This window comes from Lygodium microphyllum, unplaced genomic scaffold, assembly GCF_053477565.2.
Source record: "Lygodium microphyllum isolate KBCC unplaced genomic scaffold, Lygodium_microphyllum_v1.1.10 scaffold_267, whole genome shotgun sequence".
Taxonomy (NCBI): Eukaryota; Viridiplantae; Streptophyta; class Polypodiopsida; order Schizaeales; family Lygodiaceae; genus Lygodium; species Lygodium microphyllum.
Window position 1 is genome coordinate 28,054 of NW_028229748.1, and position 20,002 is coordinate 48,055.

At 40.6% G+C, this 20,002-nt stretch overlaps 1 protein-coding gene across 4 annotated transcripts; it reads right to left on the minus strand.

Annotated features, from left to right (window-relative positions):
• Positions 1–2,105: 2,105 nt before the first annotated feature.
• LOC148008216 (uncharacterized) lies at positions 2,106–15,666 on the minus strand. 4 transcript variants are annotated; one of them, XM_087674410.1, is made up of 8 exons: positions 14,829–15,666; positions 4,944–5,029; positions 4,480–4,660; positions 4,257–4,373; positions 4,121–4,165; positions 3,907–4,023; positions 3,545–3,742; positions 2,106–3,457 (listed from the first exon to the last, which is right to left on the minus strand). In XM_087674410.1, exons 1-7 carry the CDS (start codon positions 14,835–14,837, stop codon positions 3,620–3,622), a joined length of 678 nt encoding a protein of 225 aa, XP_087530536.1. In that variant the 5' UTR covers positions 14,838–15,666; the 3' UTR covers positions 2,106–3,457; positions 3,545–3,619. The 4 variants fall into 4 exon arrangements, with proteins under 4 accessions (XP_087530536.1, XP_087530534.1, XP_087530535.1 ...); XM_087674408.1 differs by lacking the exon at positions 14,829–15,666 and adding an exon at positions 5,479–8,712 and having other exon boundaries at positions 4,944–5,370; XM_087674409.1 differs by lacking the exon at positions 14,829–15,666 and adding an exon at positions 5,211–8,712.
• Between the last annotated feature and the right edge of the window lie 4,336 nt (positions 15,667–20,002).

A 20,002-nucleotide genomic window follows, 5' to 3' on the forward strand; every position in this document is an offset into this window, starting at 1 on the left:
AACCACTTTATGCTATGGAAGAAGTTGGGCAATGGTCTAGGTAAGCGAGGGTGTCTTAACAACATTTTACTATGCCAAAATGTTTGGATGATGTTGCCTTGTTGGATGTCAAGATTTGTATGATAGCTTTGTAATTGGCTCTCTTGCAATCCCTTTTATGTATATTATGTCATCCTTGGATAGACATTGCTAGGTATTTTATTAAGGAGATTGGCATCTCTCATAGCCACACTACTATACATGCCTCATGTTGGAATGTTTTGAATTCAACATAGCCTCTCAAAACTCCACAATCTTTTCTTATTTTCCACTTTATTATCTCATGGTAAGAAATTCTCCACTTCACTGTTTGGCACCCCCTGATTCTAGTAAGGAAGCTAATTCCTTGCAAGCCAAGGTTTTGGCCACAATTGAGTTGCTTGATTGACTTGAGAAGCACATGGTAAGAGATAAGTCAAATTCCATGGCAAGATTAAGTTTAAAGATTGTGTAGGATACTATCATTCCATGTCATACTTCGGTTTTCTCTTTCAATTGCATTTGTCAATACTTCAAAGTGTCTCGAGCTTACAATCTGATTTGGTCAAATTCAAAGGACCTACTTAAGCAACTTTCCCCTTTGCTTGCTTTTTAATCTTCATCCTCGTGATTGGATTGGGTTTTTGTAAAGCCAAAGGATTTTCTAAAATGATTGGCTAATATAATTTACCATAAAATAGTTGAGGATAAGAGATGGGTTATTGGAAAAGCAAAGTTTGGTCTATTTATGGCGATAGAGCTAAGTGGCATGATTGGCTACTTCGACTATCAACTATGAAAATTTAAGCTTCCTTATTAGGGAAAAGTGTTCATATGGAAGCTTCTTATGTGTCTTCCCACAAGTATGTGTTTGTGGTCGTAAGATCTCCCACTATAGATGTGTCTTGTACATCATGTGATGAAACCCTTCCTCACCCTTTTATATCTTGCCCAAGAACAAGCGAGATTTGGGATATCATTCTCCTATATAGAACCTCTATCACTTGTTAGCACAGCAAATGATTACCCATTCTTGGATTTTTGGCAAGTTGACATCCACAACCACATCATCTGTCTTTCATTTTATACAATGGATTGGTCTTTCGCACACCTATGGTGCTCATAATGCTCCTATTTTTTACTCAACCTCGGGTATCCATGGTCATGTAGGTTGTGTGCACTAAATTGTCGTTATGGTAGATTACTTCCATGGTTTTGGCTAGTCTAATACTTAGAGAGGTGGTTGCTCCATGTCTAGATATTATTCCCACCACCCCTATTGTGCCCACTTTGTGAGCCTCTTCTTGTTCTTGTCACTTTTCCTTTGTCGCTTCTTGGCTTCATCCATATTTGTTACTTGTTTCTAATTTTGCTTGGCTAGCTTGAAGGCCCATTGTAAATATCGTCTCATTAATTCAAATATCTTCACACACGCACACACACGTGCGAGAGAGAGAGAGAGAGAGAGAGAGAGAGAGAGAGAGATTTACGGAAAAAAAAAGAGAGACACAAACAGACAGACAGACAAAGAAAGAGGACCTTTTGTGGATATTTGACACCCTTATTTTCTATTATCTCCACTTAATTTATAAATGGTACATTATATAGTTCTACACAAGGTACTGGCTAGACCTTAGGCCGTGACGTTAGGCCATTGGCCTTTACCCCAACATTATGTCATCCCATGTTGTCTTGAATTATAACAATTTAAAGAAACTAGATGATATTTGTTGTTGCTCCATATCATAGCATACTCCTAAGTGTAAGATAGAAGTACAAGTAGATTTAAACCCAATCAACGTAAGTGTTGCCAAGGTTTCAAGAAAGGAATGCTTCATATGAGATTCATACACCAAAACCTATTTTATAAAACTTTAGAAATGACAAGAAGTAAGTTTCATGCGAAAACTTTACTACATGCAATGTTAGTATTACATTAGCTCGAAACATGCTAATCAAGGGAGTCCAAACTTGAACTTACAAATAAAATTCATGTGACCCAAAGTGAACTTGAATTAAGAGACATTCAACTCTAACCTCGATTCTAGAAGACGAATATTAAGGAGTAACTTGTAAAGTTTGTCAATCATAAGAGTAATATTCAAGTATACAAGTCATAGACCATCCACTTGAGTGTAGTAATAGGGGTGGTTTATGAACGTGACGCTAAGTGTATTAAGAGGCGCACACTAAAGAGTTCAAGTAGTCACATAGGTGATTACGCTATACAACTTACACCCAATGCAAGCTCCGTCCTATAGATGGCGAATTGTAGACCCTTCTTGCCAACATCCATTCAACATTTAAATGATATGTAATCACTGACAAATCCATAATATGAGTCGTCTGGACTCTGCAACAGCCTAAAACAAGCAGCAATTCCAAGGCAAGGGTGCAAGCCGTGGCCTCTCAAGATCTTTGACAGCAAAAGAAATTAGTAGTCTACTGTCTTGGACATCCAAGCTTGACAGTTGTTCTTATCGAAATTCAAAGGCGGTGTGTTATTAGACATTGTCTACATGCACAGACTCTGATTCTGCAATCCGACGCAGAAAATGACCACATGCTCTGTTACACTCCAAAATGAATAAAAATCTTGCAGAATGATCCTTCTACAACCACAAACATGCATCCAATCCTTCAAGTCTATGCACAGCAAGCACAATATCAGGAAATGGCCCAAATGGCCAAAATTGTGGATATTTGAGATCTTCCCGTCCAAACATTGTACAGCCTACAAAAGCTTCAGTATTTTGACCGACAAATGAAATAATCTCCATTTGATATCTCACACACACCGCATATCCACCCACATTCTTGGGTTCAATTACTGCTTTTTATTCCCATCACTGGATCACCACGTTCATAGGACATGTGCTCACCCTACCAATTGAGCCACACTGGTTTACATTGGGATAAAGTTTCCACTGTATCCATCTCAGGGCTCGGCAGTTCTTTCTTAGGTTCTTTTAGTTTGGATACAGAGAACATAGAAGTTAGGTGATGAATCAACATAGATAAGTTGTAGACAGAGGCATAACAAGTCGGAAGTATTGGACATGTGGATCTGTTGTCGAGAATTAGTCGAAACGGAACTAGTTTGAATCTATAGCTTCTAGTGCTTCGGATAAAGATATTTGGCCCAAAATACAAGTTTTAGAGAACGTTATATCCAATGCCCAAGTATTGCAGGGCTTAAAGATACACGAATTGAGCTACAAGACTTGGCCCATACAGAAGATTGAAATCACCAAAAATGTTACTGGTGTTAGATTTCGAAGAGTGACCATTGAAATTACCTTCAGAGAATTGCGAAGACTTGCTAAAAATAGTCTGCCTTGATCAGATATAGTAGAACCATTAGAACACTCCCTCTAGCTCCCCAGCTTGTAGCATAACTTTACCAGTGCTTTCTTCCAAATCCTATGCACAGGAGAAGCTGAAACCAAGAGAAAAGGAACACTTACTATACAAAACACGATTGACATCCTTTCCCCTCGTGAATTTTGCATAAAAGTTTACTCACCAGAGTATTGGCTCCTTTCTGCATATAAAGGGTGGCACATGCGTGCATGCCCATCTTCATACACGAGGAAATATTTCAGGTCAGCATACTCAAGTAAAACTTCATGTTGCTGTAGTCATCCAACAAAGGATTGAAGCCATCTTTTGTCCTGGTCCTCGAAACTTCAGCATGCTGGACCATGAACTGAGCAGAAGACATCTGAAAAAGGAAAAGGAAACTCTTCAAACCTTCAAAAACCTGTTTGGTCCAAAACATTCCCACCTCAGGGGAAGAGAATTTGCAGGAAAATATCTGAAAGTCCTTTTAAACACACACACACACTCTCCCTCTCCAAAACAACCCCGCCTTGGGATCAAGCTTACTATAGAGGATTTGCGTGGTCCTTTGCAAACTGGTCCAGAGGTAAACGTATGATGACAATACTGATCCAGGTCTCTTAACAGCCGAAAATCTGTTGGGAAAAATATGTCTGCATCTCCCTGGGGTTTTAACATGACAGCCGACAGAATCGTCTTTGTAAATCCAAACCTTAACTTCAGAAGTTTTTAAAGCCAGATTAGGTGGCAAAACAATCACCTGTACATCAAGATACGTTGAGAGATCCCTGGTGACACCATCTTTCTGCGACAGGCAAACCAGGTTTGATCTTCAACCACAAGAAACGTGCCAAACAAGAGCGAAGCCAATAGAAAAACATACAGAACGTGCATGCCTTTCTAGCCACCAAGGGAGCGCCATCCCCTTCAACCTTCACATCTGGAAGTATGCTGAAGTCACTGGCAATCAGAGCCATGTTGGGTCGTACCGCATACAATGCCTCCAAGAGTTTCTGCCATTTTATGACAGGCAATGTAAAAAGACAAAAGCAAAGAAGCAGAAGATTTTTAAATGGATTCTCTTGAGAAGCATGGGTCTTTGCGATATTTGGCACTTACCAAGCTGCCCGTAGGAATCCAAGTCTTCTGTGAGCTGAAGAAAAGCCTAGAAAATAAGTGTTTAAAGACCCTGGTCCACGGCAAAGCAACCTTGGACTTCTTCTCCATGATATCGATGCAACGTTGTATCAGAGGATCTTGCAACGGCTGGTAAGTTTCAGCATAAGTTACACAGCTGGACCTACTTGCCAAACAAGATGGACATTCATTAATGTAAGAACAAAGTGAGAAGATGCTGAGGAATGAAGTGCAGAAGAAACAAACTCTGCCCTTTATTGTATGTACCAATTGTTGAGAAGAGTCAGAAAAGGGTAAGAAAAGAGAGAAGGATTCTAAGGAAATTTTTTAAGGCAGTGGAAGAGACTATGACATGCCCTAGAGTACCTAGTGTTCTAAAAACCCAAAGAAACTTTCCATTTTTTTGTTGATCTAAACAGTCCTTGGGGTTCAAGAGGAAGGACAACCTTTTTTCTTCTTTTATGCGAGTCTCGAGCCAAGGACTACTGAAGGTTTCCTTATAAATAAGGTCATGCGGTTGGTTATCTAGCACCTGTAGACACAAGCACATCAACCTCTTTTACTTATCTAGTACCTGTAGACAAGAGCACATCAACCTCTTTTACTTTTAAAAGTAAGCATGTAAAAAGGATCTTTTAGATTGTTTATATGGATGTACAATTTTGGCTTTAACTATTCACACAAAAGTCGAAACTTGAAAGGGCAAGTTGAACCTTTGACACCATGTGTTTGGGGAGATCTGATTCACTATTGATATAATCTGTTTTATCAGAAACAATATCCTCCCGGTTGCATCTGCTCAAGAACTCCCAAATTCTTGCACAAAATGATCAATACATTTGCCTTTTATCTTCTCAGATTATCTGGTGGATTCTGGCACATTTGTGATTGTGAAACTTTTAGAACGTTCTTCTTGTGAGTAGAATGCGATAGATGAAAACAAGCCATATCTTGCTCATCCAAAAGCTTTACCACACACACCAAGTATGGCTCACTCTATTGGCTTGATGTCAAGAAGCCCCATTCCTGCTCCTAAACCTGGTGGCTTGCTGGCCCAAAGAGGAAGAAATCCGAAGATTATGAGATGACTATCTTTAGGAGGTTTTAACAATCCACATAAAAATACAGACTGCACTCGAGAATTTAATTAATTAATTATAGTAACTGCTTAGGCTGGAAGAAAGTGGCTAATCCCATGCAAACTGTATTTACATCTTGGTACATCAACTTGCACAAGATCATAGAATCGATGCAAATTATATTTATATGCGGTACAATGACTTGCATAGCATAATAAACTGGATAGACCTCACCATGCATAATGCCATATCCATGAAAGCCCGATCTCTTTTGCATTTGGCCACAACATTATGCTTGAGCTGTGTATGAAAACAATCATGCATTTTGCACATGTCATCCAAGAACTGAAGTGAAGGATTTGAGACAGAGCTTCCTCTACACTTCAATGGAGATGCAGTAGGTTGAGAGAGAAGAGAGAAGACACAGCATTTGTGGGTACAATGACTTGTACCTCTTTAGGTTTTTCAAATAGATATATGAAACATAGTACAATACCCATAAAGGGTATGTTCACCCGTGTAGGGTGCAGGCACAATGGCCCTTTATTCCCAACAACCTCCCACCTAAATGCAACATGCCTGAAGGTAGAAGAAAGCATCAGCAAAGTCTAAGTATGTACAAAGCTAAAAACACCTATACCTATCCAACTCCCATCATCTCGCAGCAATGAGCCAACCGCTCTGTTGGAAGACCCTTCGTGAGAAAGTCCACAGGGTTATCATCTGTATGTACCTTGACAAGCTCAATGCTCTTGTTGTCGAGTACATCCCTCATAAAATGATACTTCATTGTATGTGCTTTGTCTTTGCATGAAAGATAGGATTCCGTGCTAGCATGATAGCACTCTAACTATCACAATGGAGGATAGGAACCTCTGTAATGCCAAGCTCTCCCACCAGATGTGAAACCCATAAAGCCTCCTTGCATACCTCAGTGGCAACCACATACTTTGCCTCTGTAGTAGACAATGTGACACGCTTCTACATCCTGGATATCCAAGAGACTAATCCCCTTGTGAAGGTGCTTGAAGTATACTTCCTGCAGTCAGAATGACCAGCGTAGTCTGCATCCATAAATCCAATGACAGATCCTGCAGTCAAAATGACCAACATAGTCTGCATCCATAAAGCCAACGACAGATGCCTTATGCTTTCCAAAGCAGACGCACAAATCCTTTGTGCCCTTAAGATATCTCATGATACCCTTCACTGCTTCCCAATGCTTTTTGCCAGGATGTGCCATGTACCTACTAACCACTCCCACCGCAAATACTATGTCAGAACGTGTAGCAACCATAACATACATCAAGCTACCAACAGCTCAGGCATACAAAATCTTGGTCATTTCAGCCTTTTCATCATCAGATGTAGGGCTGTCCTCTACACTAAGTTTCACATATGGAGGCAATGGTACACCAATCGCTTTCCCTACCTCCATATTGAAACGCTGCAAAATCTTGGAGACATACTCCTATTGTGACAGATAGAGAAGACCCTTCGATCTATCCCTAAGTATATGCATCCCAAGAATATGATTTGCCTCACCGAGATACTTCATGTCAAAACTATTGTATAGGCTTTGTTTCAAGGTGTCCAAAGCATGAACATCCTTGCCTGCAATCAACATGTCATTCACATACAAAACCAAGAGAATAAAGCTGTCATCTACTGCCTTCTAGATGTGTAAGCAATGATCCACTTGACTCCTGTTGTACCCTTGAGACTGCATGAATGTATCAAACTTATGATACCATTCTCGTGGTGCCTATTTAAGTCCATACAAACTCTTGTTGAGTTTACATACTATCTTTTATTTTCCCTTTGTAACAAAACCCTCAAGCTGCTACATATAGATGCCCTGATGCAAATCACCATATAAGAAAGCAATCTTTACATCCATCTATATATGTTCCATATCCTCAAATGCAACCAAACCCAAGATGGTCCGTAAAGTAGTCATTTTGACTACAAGAGAGAAGATTTCATTAAAATCAATCCCATGTTTTTGCTTGTACCCCTTTGCAACAAGCTGTGCTTTGCACTTTGATGAGGAACCAAAAGTGACTTTCATCTGATAAACCAATTTGAATGGAAGTACTTTCTGCCCTTTATGCAAATGCACCGAATCTCAAGTGCCATTATTCTCTAGAGATTCCATCTTTGACAACATACCCTTATGCCATTTCTTATTGTTCTATATGTCCATTACTTCCTCGAAACATGACGCTTCACCACAGTCTATCACCATGACATAATCAGCAGCATACTGAGCACCAGGAACAAACCTATCCAGTTGTCTTGGTATTCGAGTCGACCTATGGACCGAAGGTTCAGGTTTTCCAAGCTATTGGGTGTACAAATCTGCATTTACAACTTGCTGTCCAAAAATTTCAGCATGCTGTCCTGCCAGTTCCGGCTATCCTAATTGCATGTTTTCCTAGTAAGACTGTGGTATATCATGGGCAACTTCTTGCTAATCATTTTCAGTATCAACCCTTCTGACCTCCTCTGTCTTTTCAAGCTGTTTATGCATGCGGTCTTCCCAAAAGATAACATCATTGCTACGTACAACTTTCCTTTTCTCAGGATCCCATAATCTATATCCCATTTCACCCTCGTCACCATATCCTAGGAAAATGCATTTACAAGACTTTGGTTCAAGTTTGCTACATTATTCCTTGTGAATGTCCACAAAGGCCTCGCAGCCAACCACTCTCAAATGAGCATATGAAGGTGGCTTCCCCGACCACACTTCCTGCGGGGCTCTTGCCTCCAAAGACATGTTCGGTAACCGATATACCAAATGTATGGCTATCATAACAGTCTCTGCCCGAAATCCATGAGGTGATGCAACATGAGACACCATAGTATGGACCTTGCCCTAAATGGTCATGTTCATATACTCTACAACACCGTCTTGAAGCGGATTATGAGGGGCACTGGGCTCTCTCTTTATCCCTTACTGTCACAAAAGTCCTGAAAAGCTTCAAACACATTCCCCACTATTTTCAGTACAAAGGCATTTTAATGTCTTACCAGTTATATTTTTAGCAAATGACAAGAATTTCTTGAATTTATCCAAGGCCTTGTCCTTACAACAGATAGGATACGCCCATATTTTGCATGTAGCATCATCAACAAGAGTGATAAAGTACTTCTTTTTCCTAGAGACAACTTTGGCATTTGACACATCTGAATGTACCAACTCTAAGGGAGAAGACTTCAATAAAGAGACTTCTTATGTAATGCTTGAGCATGTTTACCATAGACACAATGATCACAATGGTCAAAATCAACATACCTCAAACACAACAAATAACCCAAATGAGAAAACACTTTCATTCCAATTTGACTCATGTGTCCCAACCGGCCATGCCACAAAGAAACACTTGGTTGCTCGGTCATGGCGACTATATGGTCACACCCACTAGACACATACAATAGATACAGAGTATCACTCTTAGAGCCTCTAGCAATGATTCTAGATCCCTTACGTATCTTCCATTTGCCATCCCCAAAAGTAGTGTGATAGCCTTCGTCATCTAGCTACCCTGTGCTTAATCAAACTCTTCGAGAGCTGGGATACAAACGTCACATGATGCAAGGTGAATATTGAACAGTGCTGAAATTCCAGCTGCATATACTGCCAATCCCTGCAATATCACATGCATAGTTGTCCCCCAAGTGGACAATACCATGTCTGCCACCACTATAGTCATAGAACCACTCATGGTGTGGTATTACGTGGAATGAAGCACTTGAATTAAGAATGCAAGTGTGCAATCTACAATCAAATATAGTGCACTAAAAGAAAAAGTAAAGAGGACATCACTACCACTATCACTCTAATGACTGACTACATTGGCTTGCTCTATCTTGACATTGCTCTTCTTTGAAAATTGGCTATCCTTTTTCTCATCCTTGCTATCATCAGTCTTTTTACCCTTGCCCTTCTCTTTCTTTCACTTATAGCAATCACACTTAAAGTGTCCTTTCTTGCCACAATGATAGCACTCAACATCTTTCCCACGAGACTTGTTGCATCCTTTATTTTCAAATTTTCCCTTCTGCTAGGATTTGCCTCTAGTATGCAATGCACTGGAAGACTTGATGGCAGCATTATTTTGTCTATTTAACTCTTCCATAAGCAAAGAGATCTCCACATCAGAGAACATCAGCATGGCATTGGAGTTACTCATGGCTGTCCTGAATGTATCCCAGTTTTCAAGCAAAGTGCATACCAAGAAAGTGGCTTTGAACTCATCATCAAGGTTAAACTTCAAAGCAACCAGCTAGCTGAAAATTGAGTTAAACTCATTGAGATGTACAGGCATGGCTATACCTTCCTTCATGCAAAGGTCCATCAATTTCTTCAATCAATAAACCTTGCTAGCACACAACTCCTCAAGTCTAGTCTACATAGCATATGCAGAATCCAACTTCTGAGCACACAACTCCTCAAGTCTAGTCTACATAGCATATGCAGAATCCAACTTCTCTATATTGAACAACAAAGAGTCTAAAACTGAAAGCTCTATTGTAGAGCATGCAAGCTCATCTAGATCTTCCCAATTCTCTTTCTCTGTGTCTACTAGTCGTACTCCCTTTGTCTTAATGCGCTTCACCTGTTTCTTACGCACCAAGACATTGTACCATTGCTTTTGCCATGTGGCAAAGTTATGTACACCCTCAAGCTTCTAGATGTGCAAAAGGTTGCTTCCATCACTGCTGCCAGCATTGCAGCCCAAAGATGACTCAAATGTCACCAAATACAAGCCCAATCTATCACGCAAATGACCAAGATGAAAGACAAATACCAACCAACAATATTTCTAAAATCTTCAGCTTAGTACCACCTATTGATCATATCCAAGCATAGCCAAGCATATGGGCTCAAAAACATACATCAGTACATTACCAAATAGCATTTGATAGCATTATGGATAACCTGTCTGCATCTAAGACCTGTCCATAGTACACAGCATGAGAATCTTTGCAAAAACTGATATATTTCAGCCTAAAACTGAGGCACAAAGCATGTGCAATCACTGTCTAAGCATATGCCAATGATTCAATACCAAATCAATACCCGAAGACATCAATAGGAACTCCCAAATATTGTACCTACAACCTGCAATTTTACTACAGCCAATGACAATGTTGGCAAGCCCAAATCCAGCTCAACATATCCCCATAACCATATCGGAGTGCATAGCATCAATGGCATACATCAATACATCATGTAGAGCACCCAAATCATAGCCATAAGCAATAGACATAAGGATAATGCCTATAAAGTACATTCAGCCTTGTGTATTCCAACAGCTATATCACTATCAAAACTGAGTAAATGAAGCCTCAAAACATGTCCAAAGACATCTCAAAGCAATGACATAGGATCCCTGAATATTATAGCATCAAAACATAACCATTCGGGCACCAAAAGGAGCATGCCACTGATCATGAGGCATCAAAGACAAGAGCTGCCCTGTTATTTCAGACTGCATACTGTGTGATTCACAGTCAAAGGACTAAATATAATCAGCTCCAATCCAATGTCAAGCTAAAGGGCCAATGCCAATGTCAATGGGTGTGACCATGCATGTATCCAAGCTGTAGATGAGCTACCAATGAGAACCAATGAGTGAGAATCAACTATGTGGGCTGAAGACAGGGTGCTGCAGATCAACATGATTTGAGCCTAACAGGCTGTTGGCTTAGGCAGCAACTAATGACATCAAGAAGCCTCTGGTAAGGCTCAACCAAGGCTCTAGAAGCCTTAAACCAAGTTTCAATGCAAGCTGCGGTGAGTAGGCCAATGGAGTTTGCTTTCTACGAGCTGTCAATCACTGACCCTGAAACTGAGGTGAATGCCCTCTGAAATGAGCTTATCGCAGGCTCAATAATGCCCTGAGCAAGCTCCAAGAAGCCTCAATGAGTGCTCAAGCAATTGATGACCAATACAAACCTCAAATGGTGTGGATATGGCTGCCAAGAATGAAAACCTTGCAAGTATTGAACTGTCTACTGAAGTAATGCCGGGGAGCTCCTCCAAATGTCCAACTCTCATACCAGTTTGAAGTGAAGGATTCGAGACGGAGCTTCCTCCATGCTTCAATGGAGATGCAGTAGGTTGAGAGAGAAGAGAGCAGACACAGCATGTGTGGGTACAATGACTTGTACCTCTTTAGGTTTTTCAGATAGATATATGAAACATAGTATAATATCCGTAAAGGGTATGTTCAGCCGTGTAAGGTGGAGGCATGGTGGCCCTTTATTCCCAACAAGAACTGCACCTAATACTCATGAACAGCAATTGCAAAGTTGACATGCATGACTGCCGCTTGATCTCACTGGCTATGCATGTGCTGCATTCCTGAATAACATGGCTAGGCTCCCTAAAATAACCACATTTATCTTTCTTTTGAAAGTGATCAACATTTCAGCTCTAAGGATCAGAAATTTGAGCTTTGCCCTTAGGCTTACCAGTAAATAAAGATCTTGGCCTGGAAGCAAAGGCTTTCTCACCTAAAGCTCATACAAGCATGGTTAATGTATGTCTACTCCTCATAGAGCAACACAAACAACAACTCATCAAAATAGAAAAGTTGGCACCATGTTTTGCAAATGGCAAGTGCAAAGGTCCAAAATGAGTCAACAAAGCACACTAGACACAAGTGTTGCATAAAGAATACTCACATTAATATATGTAAGATATTCCCTCCAATCTTTGACACGAAAGATGTGTCCATTCCGTGGCTGATCCACATATCTATGCCCACAGTGGATATCATCCAACTTGTCATCAGATGCAAAGCATGCCAAACAAATCAAGGTGGAAAAAATGTAATAGCTGCTAAATGCGGCATCGAATCAACCAACTAACTGCATGAATGTGAAGAGGACTTTGAAGAACCCAAGGGTCAGATCTGCAGAAAATTGAGGGCAATGCCCCAGAAAACTGGTTTACAGGCAGTTAGGCAAAGCCCAAATTAATGGGCAGCACCAATTTCAATCCAGCAAAAAACGCAGGCACAAAACCCTCGCCAAAGGCTATACTTGACACAATTCTGATATTAAAATCATGTTCTCAAAGGAAACAACAATACAATTACTCATGTTAAGAAATGTAACATTGGGAAGTATGAGCCGTTGTTGGTACCTTAAAGGATTACAGAGTCTGAAACATAAGTATTTTCAGATCTCAATATATTGACATTATCACCTTTCAACAAAACTTTTGTTCACCCGTCTGCATCACATAAATCTACTGTTATGCCTCCAGAAAAACAACCTGAAGTCCCAATGATGTCTTTTGGAATCAATACGGGTGATTTAAATGAAACATATTCATTCATGGAATCAGATGAGGCTAAAGTGAGAAACATGACAAATCACATGACTAGGCATGACCTTCAGGGGGCTGCAGACAGCATAACCTACATGTAGGTAGAAGTGAACTGTGCATACAATGCCTTCATGGCTTGTCTCATTGCTCGAACTGCTGCTTGCGTCTCAAGATGTCTTCGTGAGGTTGCAAGGCTACTCAAACCAAGCATGACATGTTAATTTAATTCTACTGATGTTCTCTCTCTCCCTTTTGCTTCTTCCTATAGCTCTTCTCAAAATAGAACTTCTGGAAATTGCAGAGATGGAGCAAAAAGAGAATTGCTAAAGAGAGCTTGAGAAGTGCAAAGAAATTAAACCATGAGACACCCAGGCAAGATCTCCTGCTCTAATTCCGATTTCCACTCAGGACACAATTGAAAAGCACATGCGCACACACTTTCATAGAGAGAGTGTGTATGAGGTGTTTACCAGTGAAGTCCTCTGCCAGGTGGTGAAGCTCCATTGTCGGTCCAAGAAAAAAGAGGGTCAATGAGTACTGTGGAAAGGCATAGCTACAAAGAAATCCCATTGCAGTGAAGCCACTGTATCAAGGGAGCATGTAGATAACCCCCGTCCCCAAAGACTACTGTGGAGTTACCCCACAACTCCCAAGCAGTTTCTGGTGTTCAAAGCCCAACCATCAGGTTGCCCTATCTCATAAGAATAGGCTCAACTATTTGCATGGTGCCAATGGGGAGGGCTGGAGTGAAGCTAGTCAAGAACCTGTCCACATGAGGGGCAATGGCCCCACCACCTGTCCAAAGGAAACTTATTTGGAGTATTCTGATCTTTGTGCGAATTGTAGCTGCTCAATATAGAGGTTAACTGAAGGCCACAGTTTTGGAGTACTACTCCAATGCTCATACAGATTGGAGCTGTTCATTTGAGAGACTGATACACAAGATAGAAGGTTGGGGGCCAACAGTAGGCTAATCCAATGCTGGACTGATGGTTTCCATTGCATGAATGAGAAGCCTGTTCACAATCTACGTTTCAAAGACAGAAGGCTGTTGCAAACACAGGGAGCAACACAAAAAAACGGCCACAGAGGGAGGGCAAACATTGCGCTAAACATGGTCAGATGGAGAGGAAACACATAGATGGAACAAAATTCCTTTTCAGAACAGGAACAAGGGCACTATATATTTGGGAGCACCATGTCACTGTGACATATTGACAAACTTTGCAGCATAAGATTAGACGATGGCCCAAACATAACAACATTTAAATGTATCATTGCACAACATGCTCATATGACTAAGAAGTGATTTAAGTTTAGGATTTTACTGATATACACCCTAAGAGATCTTCATCACACTCGCATGTTTGTCGAAGGGGAATGGGAACAGTGATGCTTGTAGAACATGTTCCCAAGTTCCTTAAGCCATGGAATGGAATCCCACGTCACTATGATGTGAAGGGAGAAGACATGAGATGGACAACACAGCAGCAAGGAGTGAGATGCAAGCTGGCAACAGTTGAGACATGGGTGATGGCAGTGATGTGAGCAAAGCAGCAGCAAGAACTGCATGGACATGGAACAGGCAGAGGCAGCAGCTAGCAGAGGGGATGCCACATGCAAGGAAGAGGCGTTGGTGAACAGCAAGCAGCCATGAGGAGGGGGAGGGTTGGCAATGCACAGGCAGCAAATTGGGGGGAGCAGTTCAATCCAAACTACTTCGTCGCAAGGTAACAGAACTAACATTGCATGATTGGTTTTACATTTGAGGGTAGTTGGTCAGTGAAACGGGAATAATGTTCTAGCTATCGAGACAATACCAGTTATTAAAGCACCTGCTGGGTGAACATTAGTTTGTTAAGAGACTGCATTAAATAAAAGCTCACTCCAGTGAATTAACTTACCTCAAGCATGATAACAAAACATGGACACTTGTCGACTTTTCCTGCAACCACCAAACTGAATGCATCATTTCTCACAACATTAGGAAAATATTGCAATAAATTACTTTTTGAGACTGGGAAAAACCAAGTCACACTCTTACCACAAATTTCAATTCACCTTTATGTTTCACCTTAGAACTACTGGGCCCCCTAACACTTTGGCCAAAAGATATCATAATCTGACACATGAGGCTGAATTCTTACAGAAAAGCCAATGGTGGTATAATAGAGCCAATCCCTTGCTAAAAAGGACAGCCTCCTCACCATTAATCTCATAGCAAGCAAATCATTCAAATGGGTATGCTCCTGTATCACCACCTTCCTCTAGCATGCCAAACATATCCTATCCTCTCATGCTTCTCGAAGTTTGGGCTAATGGCAATCAGAGCTTCTAAAGCCATCCAAAATCTCATCAGTGGACATGTTCATGGTTGTGGAGAGGTTGATCAAAAGATGAACAAGGAGTTCTGCACACACTTCCCAAGAGTGAAGGGTTGATTGGGAAGGTAAAGAAGGGAAAAAGTCACTCTCCTTACACACATGGTTTTAGGGAATAGTTTATGGACTAACATGATTGTGCTAGTGAAGGGACTGAAACCATGTACAGTTCTGTGTAGAGGTGAATACATGTTGAGAAAATCATTGATTGTTGGGATTTTTCCGTACACCCAATTATGCAATTACAGTGATATTGCATCCACCATAATCAAGAGAAGAACAGCACCTTAACCAAGAGCTGGAGGCTGAATGGATAGAATACATAAAGGGCTTCATAGATGGAGTACAAGGCATTTTGATGGTCAACCACATCACTTAGGAAGAGGTAATTACAATCTTTCCCTTAGTGCAATTCAGCTCCCAACTTGATAATTCCTATTGCATGAACATCATGGTCCATAAGTTCAATCCCGAGAATTCACGATTCTCATATGATTGGGGATGGTCAAAGGTGAGAGACGTGCTTCATAACAAGAGGTCTCACCTTATGACGCGCGCCAAGAAGTCACTGCGGAGACAAGAGCAGGGGCGCCCTGGATATGGCCAACCACCCAATTGCCACCGCAGGGAGTGGAAAGAGGCCAAGAAGAGAGCAGCAGAGAAAATCACAAGTTGCCAGCATGTAGAGGCGCAACGTATCCAGATGGCAACCATGGGATCGTCACATTATGGATCGGGTGGCAGGGAGTCATGGGAGGCTGAGTTTGTAAGTATTATTTGATTTCTTTTTTAATTAAATTTTATAATTTGTTTCACTTCATTATGTAGTGTGTTCTAATACGTTGTATGTTCAAATTGTTTTGTAGTATCATATCGTTGGTAGGATGCCTACTCCTAGAGAGGTAGGCTACCATCGAGGTCATAACCGGGCATCCACTTGGCAACATTTCTACGAGGAGGGACTCATCACGGAGGAGCAATATAGTCATGCCATGAGGATTCCACAACCAGAAGAGGTATGTTTTATTTTTTACATGAAAAGTATAGGTAACTCTAATTTATTGTTTGTAATGGTATTTATATACCTTAATCCTTTGTGTAGGCGAACCCTGATGCTGTTGGGGATAGCGAAGGGGGGACTAGCAGTAGTGGTGGCGACAACGGCAGCAGCACAGGCAGCAGTGGTGGTAGTGATGATGATGCCTCTTCTGAGGAGATGTAAAGGAGCCCCATACATGCATGCCTCCCCTTGGCTTGTAATTTTCATTTTTGGTATGTATTACTTTCAGCTAGTGCTTGCAACCATGACCATGCTTGAGGTCACAAGCACTAGAACTCATCATGTAAAAACGTTTCATCTATATATATGAAATTTCGTGTTCTACATACATTGTTTTGTTTTCAGTACAAAAATTTTCAAAATAATCTTTCTCTGTTTTCCCTAAGCATACAATTTGATATTGATGGGGAAAAAAAACCAGAGAGCATGTTACAAAGCCACATGCTCTCTGGTTTTTTTTTCATATCTCTGTTTTGCGCGTCTATCAGCACGTCTAATTTGCAGGATAAATGTGCATCTATTCTCGTCAAAAACTTGCAGAGTAAACACTTTTTTAGATGCGTAGATACACGCGTGTATAGACGTACAATATGAATATATCCACTTTTTTATAAATATGATTATATATTTACATAGCGTGTCAATACGCGCGTCTATATGCGCGTCTATATGGGCGTATAACTCTGGCTATAAGCGCGCTTTTAGATGCAAAATTGTAGACGCAACAGTAGACATGGTAATAAACGCGCTCGACTTTTTTTATCACAGTTCAAATATTGCGTCTATGGAGCCTTTTTGTTGTAGTATCTTACACTTTTTCTTGTGCGCCTTTCTCGTTGATTTAGGACTCTTCTGTGCTTCTTGTATTCCTATATTTTTCCTGGCATGCCTTCGTCTTCTGCTTTAGATTTTTCAGATTTTCCACCTTATTCATCTAAGGGTTAACAGGTTCATTTGATCTTAGTACTTTCAAGGTTATCAAAGGTTTCCTAAATGATGTAGATGTGAAATCATCAAATAATGTAAATCACTCATACTATCAACATCACAAATCATCTAAAGATATCTCATGCTGCATGTAAGAAAGATGTGGAGGTAAGACAATTATGCAATTCCAAAAAAATAGAAGAAATTATGGTATGGAGCATGTTAGCTTACTTGTAGATAAATGATGCACAAATCAAGTATGCATTACAATGCGATTGTTGCTAGAAGAATTGTCTTGTTACATATGGTTATCAAACATTGAAGGCACTCTAATAACCTTATTTTTCTTTGATGTATAGTCAGTAGGATGCTTTTCTTTCATCAATGTTGACACCATGGGTATGTGGAAAGTTTGAGTATTATTTTTATAGCATAGTGGTTTGCAGGATTGCATTTGAAATAGGCTTGAGCCTAGGCATTACTCATCTCGAAAGAGTCAAATCCAAAATGTCTAACTATAATGGATACATACTTGAGCCAAATGTTACTATTGGTCCTCTAGGTAAGGTTGCAGTTTCTTAGATGGAAATGTACTTTAAGGTGGCACAGCGTGAAGTTATGCCAACAATTGGGAGGTTACATCTTGCAGATAACTTTATTAGGACTGAAGTATATTCCATCTACGAGCAAGCTATGCTTCAAAATGTAGATAAGTTTGTTAGCTATCCACATTTCACCATATTGTGAAAGTTGTTCTTCAACAATTTATCAATCCAAAGGAAAGTTGGAATGGGAGTATATAGCATTTGTGAAAATTTAAAAGCTTAACGAAAGAATGCAAGAGATGATGAGGAGCTTGTGATGGCAAAGGAAGCACTACAAATTCATCAGGAAGACCAATAGAGAGAAAGAAGGCCATGCATCATAAGTCTAAGTGTTTTGACGTACCAGAAAGATATATTAGACTTGTCATTGATGGTAAGAACCAAAAGAACTCATGCTTACCTCATTTTTCTTGTCTTCCAAAGGATGTCAATGAAGAAACTCTTGTATAAATGCATTTAATGGGATGCCTTTGTACCATGGAAGAGTTTATCCTAGAGTATTCTTTACTTATCCAAATGTTCATAATGATCCTGACCTTTTTATCACAATTTTAAACATTGTACTCTCTAGTTGGTAGGGTGCTTTATCACTTGTTCTTTATTTGCAGTTGGATAACACACACTACAACAGAAACGAGGCATAGACGCGCATGTTAGACGGGCAAAGTCTATCATCGCGTCTGTATGTGCGTGTAAATGAGCGTGTAAATAGACGCGAATTTTATGTCTATATCTCCGCGCAAATAGACGCGAATATAGACGTGTTTTCAGACGCATCACTACAACAAGCAGCAGTTGTAGACGCACGCACAGACGCGCACTAAAATTTTAAAAAATTTTGAAAAATATAGACACAATTGCGCGTCTATATTTGCGTCTAATTTGCAGGTGAAATCGCATCTATGTACGCATGTATTTGCACATGTATATGCGCATGTATATGCGCATGTATTTGTACATGTATATGCGCATGTATAAGCGTGTGTATAAGCATGTGTATATGCGCATCTATAAGTGTGTTTAACTATGCATATATAAGCGTGTCTATAAGCAATTCCTGCTCTATATACACGCTTATAGATGCGCTTATAGACGCGCAATAAAATTTTAAAAAATTTTGAAAAATATTGCTTGTGTGTCATTATTTTCAAAGTAGTCCCGTCATGCATTTCTTTTGGGTTTTTTTGGCAGGCCCACGACACAAAGAGAGGAGAAAGGAAGAGGCAAAGAAGAAAGGGTAAAGAGAGGAGGAAGCAAGAGGCAAAGAGAAAGGAGAGGGAGGAGAAGGAGTTTGTAGCCCTGTCGCCGTCCATCACAACACCGATTCAAGGTGAGTCCTTCTTCTTGTCTCTCTCACTTACACACACACACACACTCTCTCTCTCTCTCTCTCTCTCTCTCTCTCTCTCTCTCTCTCTCTCTCTCTCTCTCTCTCCCTCTCCCTCTCCCTCTCCCTCTCCCTCTCCCTCTCCCTCCCTCTCTCTCTCTTTCTCTCTCTATCTTTGCTTTGAGTTGTATTTTGCTACCTTCTTAGCTTTTGGTATGTTTGTTGCGATAAGGAGAACAGCCAAAGAGCAAGGAGATGGAGGAGAAGAAGGAGTTTGTAGTTGTGCCGCTGCCCATTACAACAAATATTCAAGGTGAGTCCTTCTCTTCTCTCTCTCTCTCTCTCTCTCTCTCTCTCTCTCTCTCTCTCTCTCTCTCTCTCTCTCTCTCTCTCTCTCTCTCTCTCTCTCTCTCTCTCTCTCTCTCTCTCTCTCTCTCTCTCTCTCTCTCTCTCTCTCTCTCTGTGTGGTTACTCTGAGTTGTATTTTGGTTCCTTCTTAGCTTTGGGTATGTTAGTTGTTGCTTGCTTTTCCTAGTTTTATTTTGTGCTTCACTGCTAATTCGCGTCTACAAGCGCGTCTGATATACAGAGTAGACGCTCTCGTAGACGCACAAGCGTTGAAGATCCATAAAACCTCCTAGGTTTTTTTGAGTTTTGTGGACCTGGCGCGTGTAAGAGCGTGTCTGATCCACAGAGTAGATGCGCCTGTAGACGCGCTCACATTAAACAACCACATCTCCTTTGAGATTTTTTTTAATACACTATTTTCCGCGTCTAT